This window comes from Acipenser ruthenus, chromosome 4, assembly GCF_902713425.1.
Source record: "Acipenser ruthenus chromosome 4, fAciRut3.2 maternal haplotype, whole genome shotgun sequence".
NCBI classification, from domain to species: Eukaryota; Metazoa; Chordata; class Actinopteri; order Acipenseriformes; family Acipenseridae; genus Acipenser; species Acipenser ruthenus.
Genome location: NC_081192.1, coordinates 86,596,095 through 86,612,691, shown reverse-complemented (window position 1 = coordinate 86,612,691; position 16,597 = coordinate 86,596,095). Strand labels below are relative to the sequence as shown.

The 16,597-nt window shown below is 44.4% G+C and overlaps 1 protein-coding gene across 1 annotated transcript in view; it reads right to left on the bottom strand.

The window, feature by feature from the left end:
* Positions 1-16,597, bottom strand: part of sspo (SCO-spondin) — a 108,275-nt gene that overhangs the window by 49,552 nt on the left and 42,126 nt on the right. Inside the window, exons 39-59 of the mRNA XM_059023438.1 lie at positions 16,035-16,089; positions 15,445-15,582; positions 14,879-15,100; positions 14,074-14,201; positions 13,657-13,795; positions 12,408-12,611; positions 11,657-11,846; positions 10,917-11,022; positions 10,364-10,400; positions 9,963-10,083; positions 9,587-9,800; positions 8,667-8,808; positions 7,956-8,204; positions 6,706-6,873; positions 5,462-6,130; positions 4,666-4,830; positions 4,122-4,301; positions 3,533-3,697; positions 3,122-3,313; positions 1,961-2,083; positions 696-825 (exon numbers count right to left, since the gene is read on the bottom strand). Coding sequence (XP_058879421.1) covers positions 696-825; positions 1,961-2,083; positions 3,122-3,313; positions 3,533-3,697; positions 4,122-4,301; positions 4,666-4,830; positions 5,462-6,130; positions 6,706-6,873; positions 7,956-8,204; positions 8,667-8,808; positions 9,587-9,800; positions 9,963-10,083; positions 10,364-10,400; positions 10,917-11,022; positions 11,657-11,846; positions 12,408-12,611; positions 13,657-13,795; positions 14,074-14,201; positions 14,879-15,100; positions 15,445-15,582; positions 16,035-16,089 — 3,737 coding nt within the window. The remainder of the gene's footprint in view (positions 1-695; positions 826-1,960; positions 2,084-3,121; positions 3,314-3,532; positions 3,698-4,121; positions 4,302-4,665; positions 4,831-5,461; positions 6,131-6,705; positions 6,874-7,955; positions 8,205-8,666; positions 8,809-9,586; positions 9,801-9,962; positions 10,084-10,363; positions 10,401-10,916; positions 11,023-11,656; positions 11,847-12,407; positions 12,612-13,656; positions 13,796-14,073; positions 14,202-14,878; positions 15,101-15,444; positions 15,583-16,034; positions 16,090-16,597) is intronic.

The window sequence follows — 16,597 nt, the reverse complement described above, 5'->3', positions numbered from 1 at the left end:
TAACCACTGGCTACCATGTGTCTCACTGGGGTAGGGGTTTGCATTATTGTGTAAGGAACAAGGATTAGTTTAGGGATTTTAAATCCCACGTAAAAGTATAGCGAGGTGTGTAAGCGAGACCTCCTTTACAGAAAGGTAGCACTCGCTGTGTTCACGGCACCTTTTGTTTGCAATTTGTTTTTAGTGTTTTATTTGGCCGTTTGGTTTTGTTGTGTGTAAATAAATCCTGTGTGCCTGAGAGGCGTGTCAATGTCACCTCCTGTGTGTCTCTCCCCGTCTGTCAGCGGATAACATACACCCCCCATCACAAACCCTAATAAAGATTTTCAACCTAAAACTAGGTTTTCAATGAAAGCTTGACTGTTGTCTTTACTGAACTATATTTGATGCTAACGGTAGTTTGCGAAGTACATTGTAGATAATAATTTACGTTATGTCCCAATTTACTAAAACTTTTTTTTCGAAAGACTTTAGTCAATTGGGAGACAACTTTGGTAGCTAGTTTTTAGAATAGTTGTTTTAGAATAAAGTGTTCTTCAGAATTATAGGAAACTAAAGATCACCAAACTTAAGCTTTGTCCAAATTTACTAAAGTCTTTAGTTCAAAGCATAATATAGATGTGTCCTGGCATGTACAGTGTGAGGCAGGAGCACAGGGGTGATGCCGTCAAGGACACACAGTGAAGCTTAGTTACCATTGGCTGCAGTTGCTCCTGTTGAAAGTCTCTCCTGGCTGCCGAATCTCATTGTTCCAATGGCAGAGGCATTGACTGGCATTGACACATCGCCCCCACTGGAGATACAGGCCAGGAGGGCAACGACACCCTTAAACATGAAGACCATAAGAAAATTACGACATACGGTAATACAGTTATAAATGATAAGAGGCCATTCGGCCCATGAGTGCTCGTCCGGTTTCTAGGAGGACTGTGACAGGCTGGCTGTAGGGAGGAACTCAGAGCAGAGAGAGAAACACACAGACAGACGGTGGTGATGAGAAGCCGAGTGCAAATGGTAGCACTCAGCGTTTATTAACAAAGTAAAAGGTTTAAACAGAACACAAAACAGGACACGGCACTTGTAGCCAAAATAAACAGACAAACAAAACGAACTAACACTTAACAAACGGTGCACGGAGACAAACAAACACAGTGAGTACAAAACACTTATTATTATTATTTTCCTTAATTTTACGTTCTCCTTCTCTCTCACCCGTTCTCCACTCTCGAACACCCAACCCCGAGTGAGTCAAACGTGCATCTATATATACTGTTGTGCTGGGATTCAATTACTAATTAATTATTCACTTGAATCCCAGCACGTGAATTAATTATGTGCAACCCCGTGCTCACATACTATACTTTAAATGCACGTGAAGTGATAGTGCAATCCCGTGCCTAAATATAATTGTACAATTTAAAGACTCGTGCTGCACACACCCATTTATATCCCGTGTACCAACTACAATACACCAACATTTAACACACCACACGCAACATACAACATATAACACACACATGCACACAGGGGCGGGGCACATTGCCACAAGGACCTAAAAACATTGTCGCGTTAAAGGATCCCAATGATACAGCATCAACAACATGGCTAGCTAACCCATTCCATATCCTCACCACTCACAGCCATCATGGCTCATTCCTTTATGACCTGGGATTAGTCTGGTTACTCTTTGTTGAACTCTCTCCAGGGCCACAATGTCCTTTTGGTAATGCAGGGACCATAAGTGAAGACAGTATTCAAAGCGAGGTCTCACCAGTGCGTTATACAACCACACCACAACCCTTGTTTGATTTGTACTCTACACTTTTGACTACATACTCTACCACAAGCATTCTGTTTGCTTTTTTAATTGCTTCCCTGCCCTGTCTTGTTGCTGAAAGTAATGACTGAATGCATCATCACTGTCATCATCTCGTTATCAGCATAGACAAAAGTGAAGTACCTTCCACACACTGCATGGAGCAGTTAGCTTCAGCACTGAGGTCCCTGCAGGAGAGGGGACAGGGATCCAAAGAGCCTGCTTCACAGTCTTCCTCTGTCATATACACCATATCTGGAGCACAGCCTGAGGAGTGGGAGAGAGGAGAGCGTAACACAGAGAGAGCGAGAAAGACAGCAGCAGCATAAGGAAACAGCTGGTACTGTAAGGGGCAGTCATGTCATGTGATGTCTACAATGCCTCTGGTATTTTTTTTTGGTGCAGTTGTCTATGTATTTTATTCATAACTACAAAACAATCAAAATGTAGAAATACTAAAATAATGACAAATGTTTTGACTTAAAATCTATTACCCATGCCACTCTAATGAATTGGCATCTGAGCCTATTGAATCGAATGGAAAGACAAAGTGCTGGACACAAACTGCTAACCTCAAAGTTTAGAGACAAACATTTTCTTTTTCTTTTTTTTTTTTTTTTAATTTGGAATCGCCAATTATTTTATCTCATTTTCTCCCCAATTTGGAAAGACCAATTATGTTTTTTATTTCAACCCGGCTCATCCCTGCGCTGACTTGGGAGAGACGAAGACAGACACATGCGTCCTCCGAAACGTGTGCCGTCAGCCGCCCGCTTCTTTTCACTCTGCAGGCCCGCCATGCAGCCACCTCAAAGCTACAGCGTCGGAGGACCACGCAGCTCTGGGCAACTTAAAGGCAGGACTGCAGGCACCCAGCCAGTCTACAGGGGTCGCTGGTGCGCTGTGAGCCGAGGACACCCTGGCCGACCTAAGCCCTCCCTACCCGGGTGGCACTCGGCCAATTGTGGGCCGCCCCCTAGGGACTCCCATCCATGGCAGTGGAGTAGCCTGGACTCGGACCAGCGATCTCCAGTATATAGGGCGCATCCTACACTCCACGCAGAGTGCCTTTATCGGATGCGCCACTCGGGAGCCCCCTCCCCCAAACATTTTAACATTCAACTAAAGAGCAAGCTCTATAGTCAAGAGGTAAGTATGTGTCTCATGCTGATGTCAATATTATTAACTCATCAGCCGCTAGGAGGCAATCCATTACAACGTGTGAATATCATAATAGCTGAGAAACTGCCCTCAAACTTTAAGTAAACTAGAATGCCGTTCAGTTGATGTAGACGTAGCGTTCACCTTGTACAGTTGCAGTGGTGTGGTTGCAGGGCTGCAGGTTACAGAACTCTGTCTGGACAGCCTCTCCCTCGCACGCCAGGCCTCTGTTCTTCGGGGGTGGGTTCGAGCAGCTCCTGTCCCGCAACCTCACCCCCCCGCTGCACTCTGCATCGCAGGCTGACCACTCACTCCACTCTGTCCACTGACCACTCGCTGCCGAGACAAAGAGACAAGACACTCACGCAATGACCACTCACTCCGCTAGGACCAGTCTGCTTGCAACATTTATGTTAATGTATAATCCAGTACAGTACAGTGCAGTAAAGATGGGATAGGATAGGATAGGACAATGTGGTATACTATAGTGTAGTATAGTTAGTATTGTATGCTATGGTATACTATAGTGTAGAACGGTGAGGGCTCTGTACTGACCTGGACAGGCCTGTGAGAAGCAGGCTCTAATGTCAAACAGAACTGTGTTACAGACTCCCCCTGGCTGTGCCTCCCTCAGCACCTCACGCTGCCGGAACAAAGAGCCCAGACCACAGCTCTGACTGCACTCGCTCCACTGGCCCCAGGGTGACACGATGCAGTCCACTGCAGGGACAAACACACAGACAGACAGGGGTGCAACATCCTGGTCAAGCTCACTGTGGACTCATTGCAACACCAGAACTGCACCATTCTGCCTTTGTCTTTGCACTCGCTTGAGATGATTTATTTAATTTTAATTCATAATTGTGTTAAGGGCAATAAATCAAATCACCATTAGAATCAAAGACAACCAATAACAAGTCTGACAATAAATTGATCACATTTGTATACAGTTCTCCCAATAAAGCCTTTTAAACCCATTATTGTGTATCATCAACTAATACACAAGCCTTATACTATCTTCCTGGCTCATTCTTTTAAGTCCTGGGATTAGTCTGGTTCCTCTTCGTTGGGCTTGTCTAACTGCAGTGCATTTTCAGCCATTCTCAGGGCTTAAACAATAAATTCACAAAGCATGTTCACGTACCACAGCCCTGTTCGTCTGAGCCGTCCTGGCAGTCACTCTGCAGGTCACACTTCCTGTCTAGGTGAATGCACTCCCCACTCAAGCACCGGAACTGCTTAGCGGAGCAGAGGCTAGACTCACGGGTGGGCACTATCCCAGGGGGAATTGTAGCAGTGGGGACAGGAGACGAGGACAGACCACCTGGTGTAGAAGGTAATCAGCACAGGTGTCAGCGTTACTCTTGGGTTGAGTGCACTCTGCTAGGGCTCCAAGCTCACACAACATATTAAAATATATTTCCCAATAATAAATAATAATGTAATAAAGTACAGTTAAAGCGTAGTAAAGCATAGGCAAACATTGTAAGGAATAGCAAGGTATAGTAAAGTATATTAATAAATATGGCAAACCAGGATAAACTATGGTATAGTATAACCATTGAAAAGCAGGGGGAAACTACAGCTATACCATGGTAAACATTTATAAGGGTATGGAGAAGACAAAAACAGAACAGCATTTGACAAAGGATTTCAGCAGTGTACAGAGCAGCTCTGTACAGGCTCACCACAGTGCTCCTCATCGGACCCATCCAGACAGTCTCTCTGCCCGTCGCACACGAACATGGCCTCCACACAGCCGAACAGCCTGCAGGTGAACTGGCCCTGCATACACAGTCTCCTGGGAAGCAACGGCACACTCTGCCAGGTGGTGGGCATGCTCAGAGTGGATCCTGAAAGCAGGAAGGAACACACAAGAGGTTTGTCAGGGATGGAAACACAACTCTCATTGCATAGCAGTTTCACCCATTCCAGTTTTTAATACAAGCTTGAAGAGCCACAGTGTATAGGTAACAAGCTCAGGTGTGTCTTGCTGGATCAAACTGCTATGCAATGCAAGTCTCATTTACAACCCTGCTTGTGTGTGTGTTTATTTGTGAAAACGGACAAGCATAGGAGCACTGATTCAAGACTATATTTCACAACTTTTTGAAGTTATTGATTTATTTACCTTTGTTTGTCTGAAATAATCCACTGGAAGAGTTATCATATTTATACCACAAATATTTTATATATTCATTTGGTTTGGCTTATTTTGCAGAAAGCTATTATGATAATTATGAAATGTAACCTAGCAACAGCCTAGGGTTCTCATTGATGAGTTGTAGTTGGGGTTCAAAGTTTCACAATCTCAAAAGACGAAGGAGCAAGTGCTAAGGAATCCCCATCATACAAATCAGTTTACATCCAGGACTAATTTTCATTTTAGTCTAAACGGAAATATAATTACCTCAGAACAAGGTATGGTGAGCTATAGATACAGCTTTAGATACAATTTATTAATAAACACAGTAAGACCCTCACCTGCTGTTGCTGCACTCTGCTCTTTCCACACATCCACGTGACCCCTCGTGGCCCCTGAGGTAGGCAGGGGGGAGACGGTTCTGAGGCCTGGCTTGTTGGCGTCGGGGGTCAGGGGTCTGACTCCAGGATTTCCAGTCACTCGGGTCCCCAGCTCGTTGTACATTTCCTGGGTGACAGTCACGCCGGAGGCTGGGGGAGGGAAGGCAGACAGCAGGCCCAGCGTGGTTGTCCTCCCCTTGATGAGCCCTGTGTCTCCAGTCACTCTCTCATGCGGGGATCTAGTAGAGGTGGTCAACCTGTGGACCCCAGGTTCTCCAGTGACCACAGCCCCTCCCGGTCCCACTCCAGAGGCCGTGGTGGCCAGTCCTGGCCGGCCATATTGGGGGTCTGTAGTGTGAATCCCGGGGCTGCCAGTTATTAGCCCTGGGTTCCCTGTGGGAGTGTTCACCCCCACACCAGCAGAAACCGGCCCCGGGCTGCTTGTTGGTCCAGTGTTCTGCCGGACTCCAGGTTGACCTGTGATTCCCTCCCCCCCTGGTACCCAGGGCAGGCCAGCAGTGACCAGGCTGCCCCCTGGCATCCCGGTACCCAGGGACGTGCCTTCATTGCCTCCCTCCGCCGGGGTCTGCCCTGACACTGACACTGCTCCAGGGGAGGTGCGTCCTGATTCTTTAGAGAGGGAAAAGGTATTTATTAACAATGCTTGTAACTGCTACTCAAGCTCTATGGAGATCCGAGGTCCCTTCTAAAGATTTAAAAAAGATAACACGAAATAAAGGCTCAGCTGGGGTCTCGAGACGATACAGAGGGAGGCAACTACGCTGATCCCAGGACTTAATGACATGAGCTACGAGGAAAGGGTAATAATTAAATCTTTTCACCCAAGAAAAAAGAAGGGAAAGGGGACATGATTGAAGGCCTTAAAATCATAAATGGTATAGATAAAGTTAACGTATACACTGCTTTAAATTTAGCACGAAGAGTAGAACAACAGGGCATAAATGGAAGCTGAGTAAAAGTAAGTTTAGAATGGAAGGTAGGAAGCACTTTTTTACAGAGACTTATACATGTATAGAATGGCCTACTGAGTGATGTAGTTGGATCTAAAACACTAGGAACATTTAAACAATTAGATTCTGTCCTAGTACATTAGATCCCCGCAGTAGGGGTGAATGCTGTGCTAACAAGAGCCTTGATGGGCCGAACAGCCTTTTCTCGCTCTGAAACTTTTCTTATGTTCTCACCTCCCCTGCTTGCTGGTGTCACTGGGGGTTGCATCAGGGTCACTGTCCCATCGACAGATTTAGCTTCGTTGCTTTCAATGGCGGTGGTGGACTGGATGTGCTGTCGGGCTCTTGTCGCTCCGCTGTAGTGCTCTCTCCGTCCAGCAGGGGTCAGTGGCGCAACAGTACCTGGAAAATATAGAGAGATGATTAGGCGGGGTGCAATTTGGGACACGTTTTCCAGTTATAAATGAGCAGTCCAGCGCCAGAGTTTCAATATCTCAGTCACAAGGTACAGTATGTGAGGGGATGGATCTAAACTTTTAAAGCTGGTCTGGGAAATTAAGAGACTTGCAGTGTTAAGGTCATCATACACATTCATTTTTATCATGATACTCTTTCTTTTTTGTATTATATAAACATGGATATAAACATGGCTATTTCTCATAGAGATCAATCAATTTCTCAATGCACTCCCATTGCCACGTAAGTACAGACTCCATTTCGCCAGTTGTTTGAATGACTTTTACCACGTGACATTAACAGCCACGCTTATTGTTTGATTCCGAGCGACTTGTCGTCTATGTGACGACCTGTCGTTTCTCGCAGATGAGAGACAATTTTTACATCATAGACGGGGTGATTTTGTCGGACCGAGAAAATCGCCCCATGAATGGTGGCCTTTAGGTTCCTGGCAGTACTTGCAGAAACTGAAGGCTCACAAACAGATAATTAGCAAATGGTCTAAGAAAATGCAGTGAACAACAGCCAGGAAAAGCCTTATTAGAACAGCACTACCTGAGCAAAGACTGAAAGCATGCATGGCGGCAAAAAAACAATATCCTTTTGTTTGATTTACTTTAGCCACCACCCTTCCATCCAGCCCTTGCTTCGATAAAACTTTCCAAACATGCCTTTCACTCACTGTCTGTTCGGTAGTGCTGTTCAAACTGAATATTCAGATTGAGCTCGCCACAGAAATCAGGAGCTGACCATCGGGTGTTGATTGGGCTAATTTACCCCAGCAACAATAGAATTTAATCCAAATAAATTTTGAATATCAGAAAATACTATTTATAATCCCTAAAATGTCTACAAAAGCTCCACAAGGGGATACAAATATTAGCAGGAGCAAATATAAATGCTCTTTATCTCTCTGATCAGCAGCAACCATACAGGTCAGTGTCCTCTCTAATCGATCCTTTAAAGATATCGGGATCATTACACTCTGCTTTTCAATTCAGAGTGGTGTGGAGCCCTGACTCTCTCACCACATCTCATCTCATCGGAGTGGTCTCTGCAGTCAGTCTGCCCATCACACAGTGCGGTCGAGGCGTTCACACACTCCCCGCTCCCGCACTCAAACTCTCCCAGCATGCACCGTGTCGGCCTGGTCGTGCCGCTTCCTGTCACAATCACTCGCTGTGATGTCACCTCCGACTGCGAGCCGCTGCCTCCTCCGGGAGTCACATGACCGCCAACTGGGGTCGTCGCAGTACCACTGGCCGATGTGGACACATCTGGGAGTAAACAGCAATGGAAACTAGTGTCAGCGTTACAAAGATCAATGGTTTCTTATCTACATCAATGTCTTAGATCAGGGGATAATTAGAAAGTTTGTAAAATTTGTAGAGAAAGTTTGGGGAAGTGTCTAAAGCACTTTCAGCAACTGAGGAAATCTAAATGGATTTAGACCACATAGTGAACTGAGCAGAAAAAAAGCAACCAGACAGTGTGGGGAAGCAATCAAAAAGTAAACAGAATGATTATATACCGAAATGTGTAAAGAAATTATTTGTTATTTATTTTATATTAATTATCTTATGTGTTATTTTTAGCAGATGCTTTTCTTACATCCACTAGGAACAGAGTGTGGCAGGTGAATGGCTACACTCTGGTGTACCAGAGGGAAGACATGTTTGTGAGCTCTATAGAGGCAGCAGAGGTGTTTTAAACTTCTGAGTTTTAAAAAGTCCACTTACCCCAGGGGCAGCCCAGGATCTCGACTCGGAGGAAGAAGTTGTTCCGGTATTCCACAGGGAAGATACGCAGGAAACGAGCTAAGATGATCCACTTCAAAGTCCTCTTCACAGGAATGTTGCTGTCCACATTCACCACAAACACCTGCGCAAAATCAACAAAAACGATGTTTGCACTTTGTCACTCACTAAAGACATGAAACAACTAACAAATTGCAGTACATTGTAGGGAGTTGTTAGGGTGTCAGGGTAGTTGTTATATAGTGCAGTTACCTTGGCTTGCATTGCCTCTCTCCGGTTGTTATAGTGCAGTTACCTTGGCTTGCATTGCATTGCCTCTCTCTCAGGTTGTTATAGTGCAGTTACCGTGGCTTGCATTGCCTCTCTCTCTCAGGTTGTTATAGTGCAGTTACCTTGGCTTCCGCTGGCCTCTCTCTCTCAGGTTGTTATAGTGCAGTTACCTTGGCTTGCATTGCCTCTCTCTCTCAGGTTGTTATAGTGCAGTTACCTTGGCTTGCATTGCCTCTCTCTCAGGTTGTTATACTGTGCAGTTACCTTGGCTTGCATTGCCTCTCTCCGGTTGTTATAGTGCAGTTACCTTGGCTTGCATTGCCTCTCTCTCTCAGGTTGTTATAGTGCAGTTACCTTGGCTTGCATTGCCTCTCTCTCTCAGGTTGTTATAGTGCAATTACCGTGGCTTGCATTGCCTCTCTCTCTCAGGTTGTTATAGTGCAGTTACCTTGGCTTGCATTGCCTCTCTCTCAGGTTGTTATAGTGCAGTTACCTTGGCTTGCATTGCCTCTCTCTCAGGTTGTTATAGTGCAGTTACCTTGGCTTGCATTGCCTCTCTCTCTCCGGTTGTTACAGTGCAGTTACCTTGGCTTGCATTGCCTCTCTCTCTTAGGTTGTTATAGTGCAGTTACCTTGGCTTCCTCTGGCCTCTCTCTGCTCTCGGTGTAGTTGTGGAAGACCCTTCCCTCCAGGCTGTACTCCAGTCTGTATTTGGTGATGTAGCCACTGGCGCGCACAGTCCCCTGTGAGATGATCCCTGAGACAAAGGTGGGCTGCAGGAAATCCACCTGGAAGTAGGGGCGAGGGTCGTCTGGCAGGGGGCTCCACCCAGGCTCCATGTTCAGGCTGTGGGGAGACAAGCATCAACACTACTGAATGATAGTGACTGCAGGAGATACCAAATAAGACGCTCTGCTAGATCCCTTTTAAAAATGTACCACAGCAAATCGGCCTGATAACTGTGGATTATACCTATGCTTTCCCCATGGTTATACTACGCGCACTTACATGTTGGGTACGATGTTGAGACGGCCCGCGTCGGGGGAGTTGTTGTGCGTATGTGTCGAGGAGCTCAGCTGCTGGTAGCGGATTCTCCCGTCCTCCAGTCCAAGAGGAAAGTTGCAGGGGCCTGTAGGATACAGGAGGACGTTATACAGAAATAACATGCAGTGAAAGTGCCGCACATTCATGCTCACAGCACCTTATAAATGTTTACCACGGTTTTCAGCAATTTTTAAGTTTTCCCTTTGCTTTTTCCATGGTTATGCATTTACCAGCTTACCATAGTTTGACTATGCATTTATCACACCTCTTTGGGCTTTACAATGTCACTGTGCTTAAATTACTTTAAGGGGCCTCACAGTTCATCACTATTCAATTTAGTGAATCTTTCTTTTTATTAAATGTACCTTTAGGTTCAGGTATCACTCCAGTCCCAGAGCTCGCCTAGAAAACAAGGAAAAGACATTTTTCATTAACCTGGATTGAAAAGATGAGAAACAATTGAAGACCTGCATGAAACCTTTAATATATATGAGTGAGGCAACCTTCTGTACAATGTGGATGAGGACAGTTAGATGGATGAATGTGTGCCCAGACAGACAGACAGACAACTTTATATTATATTTACAGGCAGTGCTGAATTCGAATAGTCTGTGGCTATTACTCTGTGTTCAAACAGACAGACAGACAGACAGACAGACAGTAATATATGACCCTATTCACAAAACTTTTAAGGACTATTTTGAGGAATGTTTTGTTAGGATTGTCTATGTTCATTAACTACACTAAATCAAGTCAGGTGGTCATCTTTTTTTCAGTTATTTTATAGAGGGTTTTTAAAGCACTGTTTAGTCTGTTTAAGAGAATGTTTATAATCCTTGCTTGTAAGGTATCTTGCTCCAGAGATAGACACTGATCATGAGGTCATGTTTAGTGTGATAAAGGAGGATGATTTCTCACGGTCACTGTGGAGGTTTTTGGGGCTCCCCCAGGCTGGGCGCTGAGGGTGACGGGGGCCACGCTGGGAACGCCAAGGGTCTGGGGGGTCCTCCCTCCAGCACCAGGACTACACATAAACAAGACAATAAAACACAAGAACATAAGGACATTTAAAAACAAGCGGAGGCTCATGAGTGCTCGTCCGCTTCCCAATAGCTGACTGATCTCAAACCTTTGTCACGTTGGATCTTAAAGGATACAGGTAATTCATCATTAATAGCAGTACTAGCTAACCCATTCCATATCCTCACTACTCTCTGTGTAAATAAGTGTTTCCTACCCTCTGTGCTAAGTTTGTCTCAAATTAATTTCCAACTGTGTGTCCTCTGGCCCTGGTTTCTGTGCTGTGCTTAAAGTTTTGATTAGAGTAAACTTTGTCTGCAGCTCTGTGACTCGGTTTACCTGTTAGTGCTGTGGGTCGGGAGGTGGTGCTATGTGACCCTGGTTACATGTCAGTGCTTTTTGTCGGGGGTGGGGGGTGGGGGGTACTGTGTGACCCTGGTTACCTGTCAGTGCTCTGGGTCGGGGGGGGGTGCTGTGTGACCCTGGTAACCTGTCAGTGCTGTGGGTCGGGGGTGGGGGGATGGGGGGTACTGTGAGACCCTGGTTATCTGTCAGTGCTGTGGGTCGGGCGGGGTGCTGTGTGACCCTGGTAACCTGTCAGTGTTGTGGGTCGGGGGGTGCTGTGTGGCTTTGGTTACCTGTCAGTGCTTTTGGTTGAGGGGGTGCTCAGATGAGAGGAGACGCAGCTCAGCTCATCCGCCCCATCGGCACAGTCCTCCCTGCCATCACAGCGCCTCATCGAGTCGATGCAGAGCCCTGGGTTTGAGCAGTGGAACTGAGAGCTGAGGCAGCCCCATCGGTCCCGGGATACAGGGGACGGAGAGGTACCTGTATAGATTTAATAAAGACTCTCTCAAAGGGGGAGGTGGCGGGTATGCTACTATACAGTGCTTTAATGACCCCCAGACACAACTTTCATGAGAATATAAAACAGGGTTTTAGTGTACATAGAATGAATGTACACTAAAACCCTGATTAGCCAAACAGTTCCTTGTTAACCTGTTTTGTGTGCTGTGCTCTTCTGCCCTGCAATAGAAAATATGTTATTAAGCTCTCAACTTCTGAAATTTACAATACACTGCACTACTGTATGTTATATTGTTATATATTTACAGGTAAAGGGGATGTACAATATCATATATATATATATATATATATATATATTTTTTAAATTGGGAAAGTCATACAAACAATTTTACAAATGTAATTTGATTAACAGTTTGATTGTCCAAACTGGTCCCAATTAGTTTGGATAATTGAGGTTTTACTGTATAGGAATATCCATGAATCATGTATTTTGATTATCTGAGGGTGAAACAATGAATAATAATAATAATAATAATAATAATAATAATAATAATAATAATAATAATAATAAATGGCTCTCACCGCAGTAAAGTTCGTCAGAGCTGTCCCCGCAGTCATTCACCCCGTTACACACCACACCGCCAGGCCCCGCGCTCACACAGTGGTCGTTGTGACAGTGGAACTCTCCGCTCTGACAGGGACCCCCTGAAGTTCTTGGGGTCAGCGGGGGCCACACTGCTCCTGCCGTCGAGGGAGATGGAGTCGAGAACCACGCGTCTGTACCCTCTGAAAGACAAACACACCAAGCAATTAACTCGCTTTGCAGGTTTTTAGGCTTGAGCTCTCTATATAATTTAAAGAGGAGATTATTGTGATCCTACTGTGGAGGTAGATTTAGCTTTTAAATGATCATAAAACATCAATATTTTGCTTGTCATAGCCAACACACACTATATGTCCAAATAGAGTGTTATAATATAATATTTACATATTTATATATATATATTTACATATTTATATGTACATAAGTTTTGTATCCATGCAAGCACAAAGGAAAACACGTATTTAGTGGTACAGCTTTAATAAAAAAGCATTTTATTTTTTTATATACATGATGTTCAACAATGTATTTATTTTTAAATGTGTGTTTGTGTGCTATGTAGAAATAAAGATGTGTGGGGCAATTGCATATTTATTTCATATTACATATATTATGCATCCCTGTAGCGGTTCCTCACGTAGATAATTCAGACAAACGAATCGTCTCTTAAGTACTCCATTGATGCGTTATATGTGCACTAACATTAAAAGTGATTTGTGTGATTTTTGTTAAAATAAACAATAGAAAGCAAAATAAAGTTGTGTATTACTCCTTATTAGCATGATCTTATTTCTTTTGTCAAATTAGGTTATATCATAAATAATGACTACAAATAAAAAAAAAAACTATAAACTATTAAGAACCAGTCTACTTCAAAAACTGGATTTCGTAATTGTGATTATTTGTTATCTGGATAAATGTAATCCAGCACTGACATTTTCTGAAAAACCGGATCAAAATGATCCAGATAAAAGTAATCTCGATCACAAAATATAGGATTACAAAATCCAGATCACTGTTATCAAGATTAAAAGTTTTAAAAACCAGCCCCTGTAGTGTACTGAGTTCTTTATACTATACTGTACTGAATTAGCTACCTCTCAGGTCCACGGCACTGAGCTTTGTATATTACACAGCATTGCATTTGCTGGCTCTCATGCACAGTTCTAGCGTGACTGCTAATCCTGTATTTAACTGTGTGATGTTGTGAGAGTCTTGCTGTAACTGTACCTCCACAGCCAAGAAGCTCAGCCCTCAGGTAGATCCCGTTTTGGAAGTCGTGTGGAAGGATCCGGACGTAGTGAGCGCTCACCATCCTCTGGAGTCTGTTCTCAACGGCCGTGGAGTCGTCAGAGTTTCCCTGGAACATCTACAGAGGGATGAAGGGAGTGAGGAGTGTGGGAGCTGATTGATGTCAAAACTTTGGCAAGTCAGGTCTTAACGGATCCCAGTGATTCAGCACCAACCACACAGCTAGGTAACCTATTACATGCCCTCACCACTCTCTGTGTGAAGAAGTGTCTCCTACCCTCTGTTCTACGTCTATCTCCACTGAAATTCCAACAAGGTGTACGACTTATACAAGGGGTACTAGTTATATTGAGAAGATTACGGTACAGGACGGATTGACAAGGGGTGCCCTGTTACCTTTGCCCGGGGACGAGCGTCAGTAGGCAGCTCCTGGTAAGTGTACCACCTCCTCCCGTCGGCACTGAGCTGCAGATAGAAGCTGGATACAAAAGTATCGAAGGCACCACCGCCCTGCACCACCACACCTGAAACACAAGAGAAGGCATCAAACACCCATCAAAACGTCTGCACAATCAAGCATACAGTCATACAGAACAACATTGAACCTTCACAGTGCAGAGGCAGGGTTAGGAACTCTTGACACCAGTCCTGCTCCCAGTCTGGGATTTAAAAACTCCCCTTGTTTATGGACATTATTAAAATGAACTTCAGTGTCAGGAATCTGAGCCGTCAGGTCCCTGCTAAGTTTAACCTGTCTGTAGATTTACTTACATAATTACTGAAGCATGTGAATTAAAATTATGAGGCATTATTTAGTTAGTGTAAATAACAAGAGTTATTAATGCAGCTGCAAGAGAAGATCAAATAATTTAAACAAAGGCCTGATTGCTCAAACTCCAGTCTCCTGATTTTTTAAACAGTATTCGTTATTGATGGTAGCTCTGAAGCCTAGGGCTGGGTGCAGCAAGACTATCCGATGCTCCGACCCGTCATGAAGCTGTTTGTTGTGGAACACAGACTTGTGTGGTCTTTTCTGGCAGTTTTCTTTTGCTTCATTTTCAAATGGAACATTATTTTTCTGTATTTCAGACAGCTGATAGTTTTTATGTTTGTAGGTCAGGGCTCTTCTCACCCCTCCCATCCCACCATCTCCCCAAGCCCCCTTTCCCCCCTATGCCCCCATCCACCCCTCTGTTGGTACCGGTGATGTTGCGCGGATACAGGAGGTCGATCTGCAGGAAGGGAGGTTCACTCAGCAGCTCGCGGTACTCCTCGGGGTCGGGACCCCAGCCCTGCAGGTCCCCGTGTGGGTTGACGTGATTGAGCCGCCCCGCACTCGCTGGGTTGTCCGGCTGCTGAGAGGAGGCTGTGAAGCTGCTGTCCGGGAGAGTCTGCTGCAACCCCAGCGGCCTGTAGCACTCATCTGTCACATAAACACAACGCACACAGAGTCAACCTTCACCAATACATCAGTGACACCACTAAACATTTTATTATTTATTAATTGCATTTATTTATTTATTTATTTTGCTTCTGCAGCAGCATGTAGGAAACATGCTTTCACTACTTTTGTGTCTGCTTGGGAATCGCCACACACTGTAATAATGATGCCAACACATTCCAGACCCTGTAGCTCCCCTGTATCTTAAACATTATGACTGAACTGATTATTGTTGCAGAGCCTCAGATTCGAAATAGCAATCCAAGCATGGTTTATTATGTTTATCATAAGATCCCCCATCTCACAGTGCCAATTGCTGAACTCACCTCCAGGATTGATGGGATATGTGGTTACTGGAGGCCCAGTGGAACCTGGGGGTCCTGTAGAGTCTGGGGGCCGTGTGGTGATGGAGCCGATGGGTAAGGCTCCCGGAGTCGCAGTCGGGGATCCAGTGACATTCCCACCTAGACAGGGGACAGGTGAAACTCCATTGGACAGGGATCTTTTCTGACAGACAACTCACGACCCTGTTAGAATGTATTAGTAGCTACTACACTTACAACTTTGTTGAGAGTGTAGACCTTGCACCGAGAATGTCAAGACAACACATTTTAAACATTTAAACCACAACACATTCTATATAAACAGATTTGATGTTTTTTATTTATATTTAATAGCTGATAATGTTTGTAAGTGTTCTAAGTTTTTCTTGCACTCTCTTTACTAAAACATGCAGTACAGTTCAGTGGGTACTGCACCTCTAGGAACACACCCACATGTCATTAAATAACTAAATTACTCTCACTTAAAAGTGACAAGTAAAATAAAGCAGGACCGACACTGACCGACAGCTGAGTGAATCGATGCACTGTCTCAGCACATGCGTGCGTGCGTGCGAGAGAGAGAATGTTTTTACCTTTCTCTGCACAGTAACAGCAAGAATCTCCATTTCCCGGAACCAGGATCCGACCCTGAAACAAAAACACATACACACAGAGGGAGGGAGACATTCAAACACATTGATAAGAACAGTTTACATTCAGCTCCTCAGTGTTAATCCGGTTGCTAGTTTCTGACTGATCTCAAAACTTTCTCAAAATGATCCCAATGATTCACCATAAACACATGACTAGGTAAAAAATCCCAAATAGTTTAACCGTCAGTGTTAATGCTATAAATGTAATCATTTACAGCTGCGTGTGTGAAAACCATGTCAAATTTAGAATCAGTACAAAAGTGACGTTTAAAGATGACTACGAATACTAAATCAAATCTTATTGAAAATGTGTATGACAGTTTGAATGGGAAAATGACTGTTTACAGAAAAAAAGGTTTAAACATTTAATCTACTTTGTAGTTACAGGCTTCTTAACGATGGAATATCTTCTAAGCCCTTGTGACGGAAATATAATGAGTTTGGGTTGAAAATCTCCCTCTCGACCTGTGAGGATACAAAGTAGCGGTTAGCAGTTAATTCCC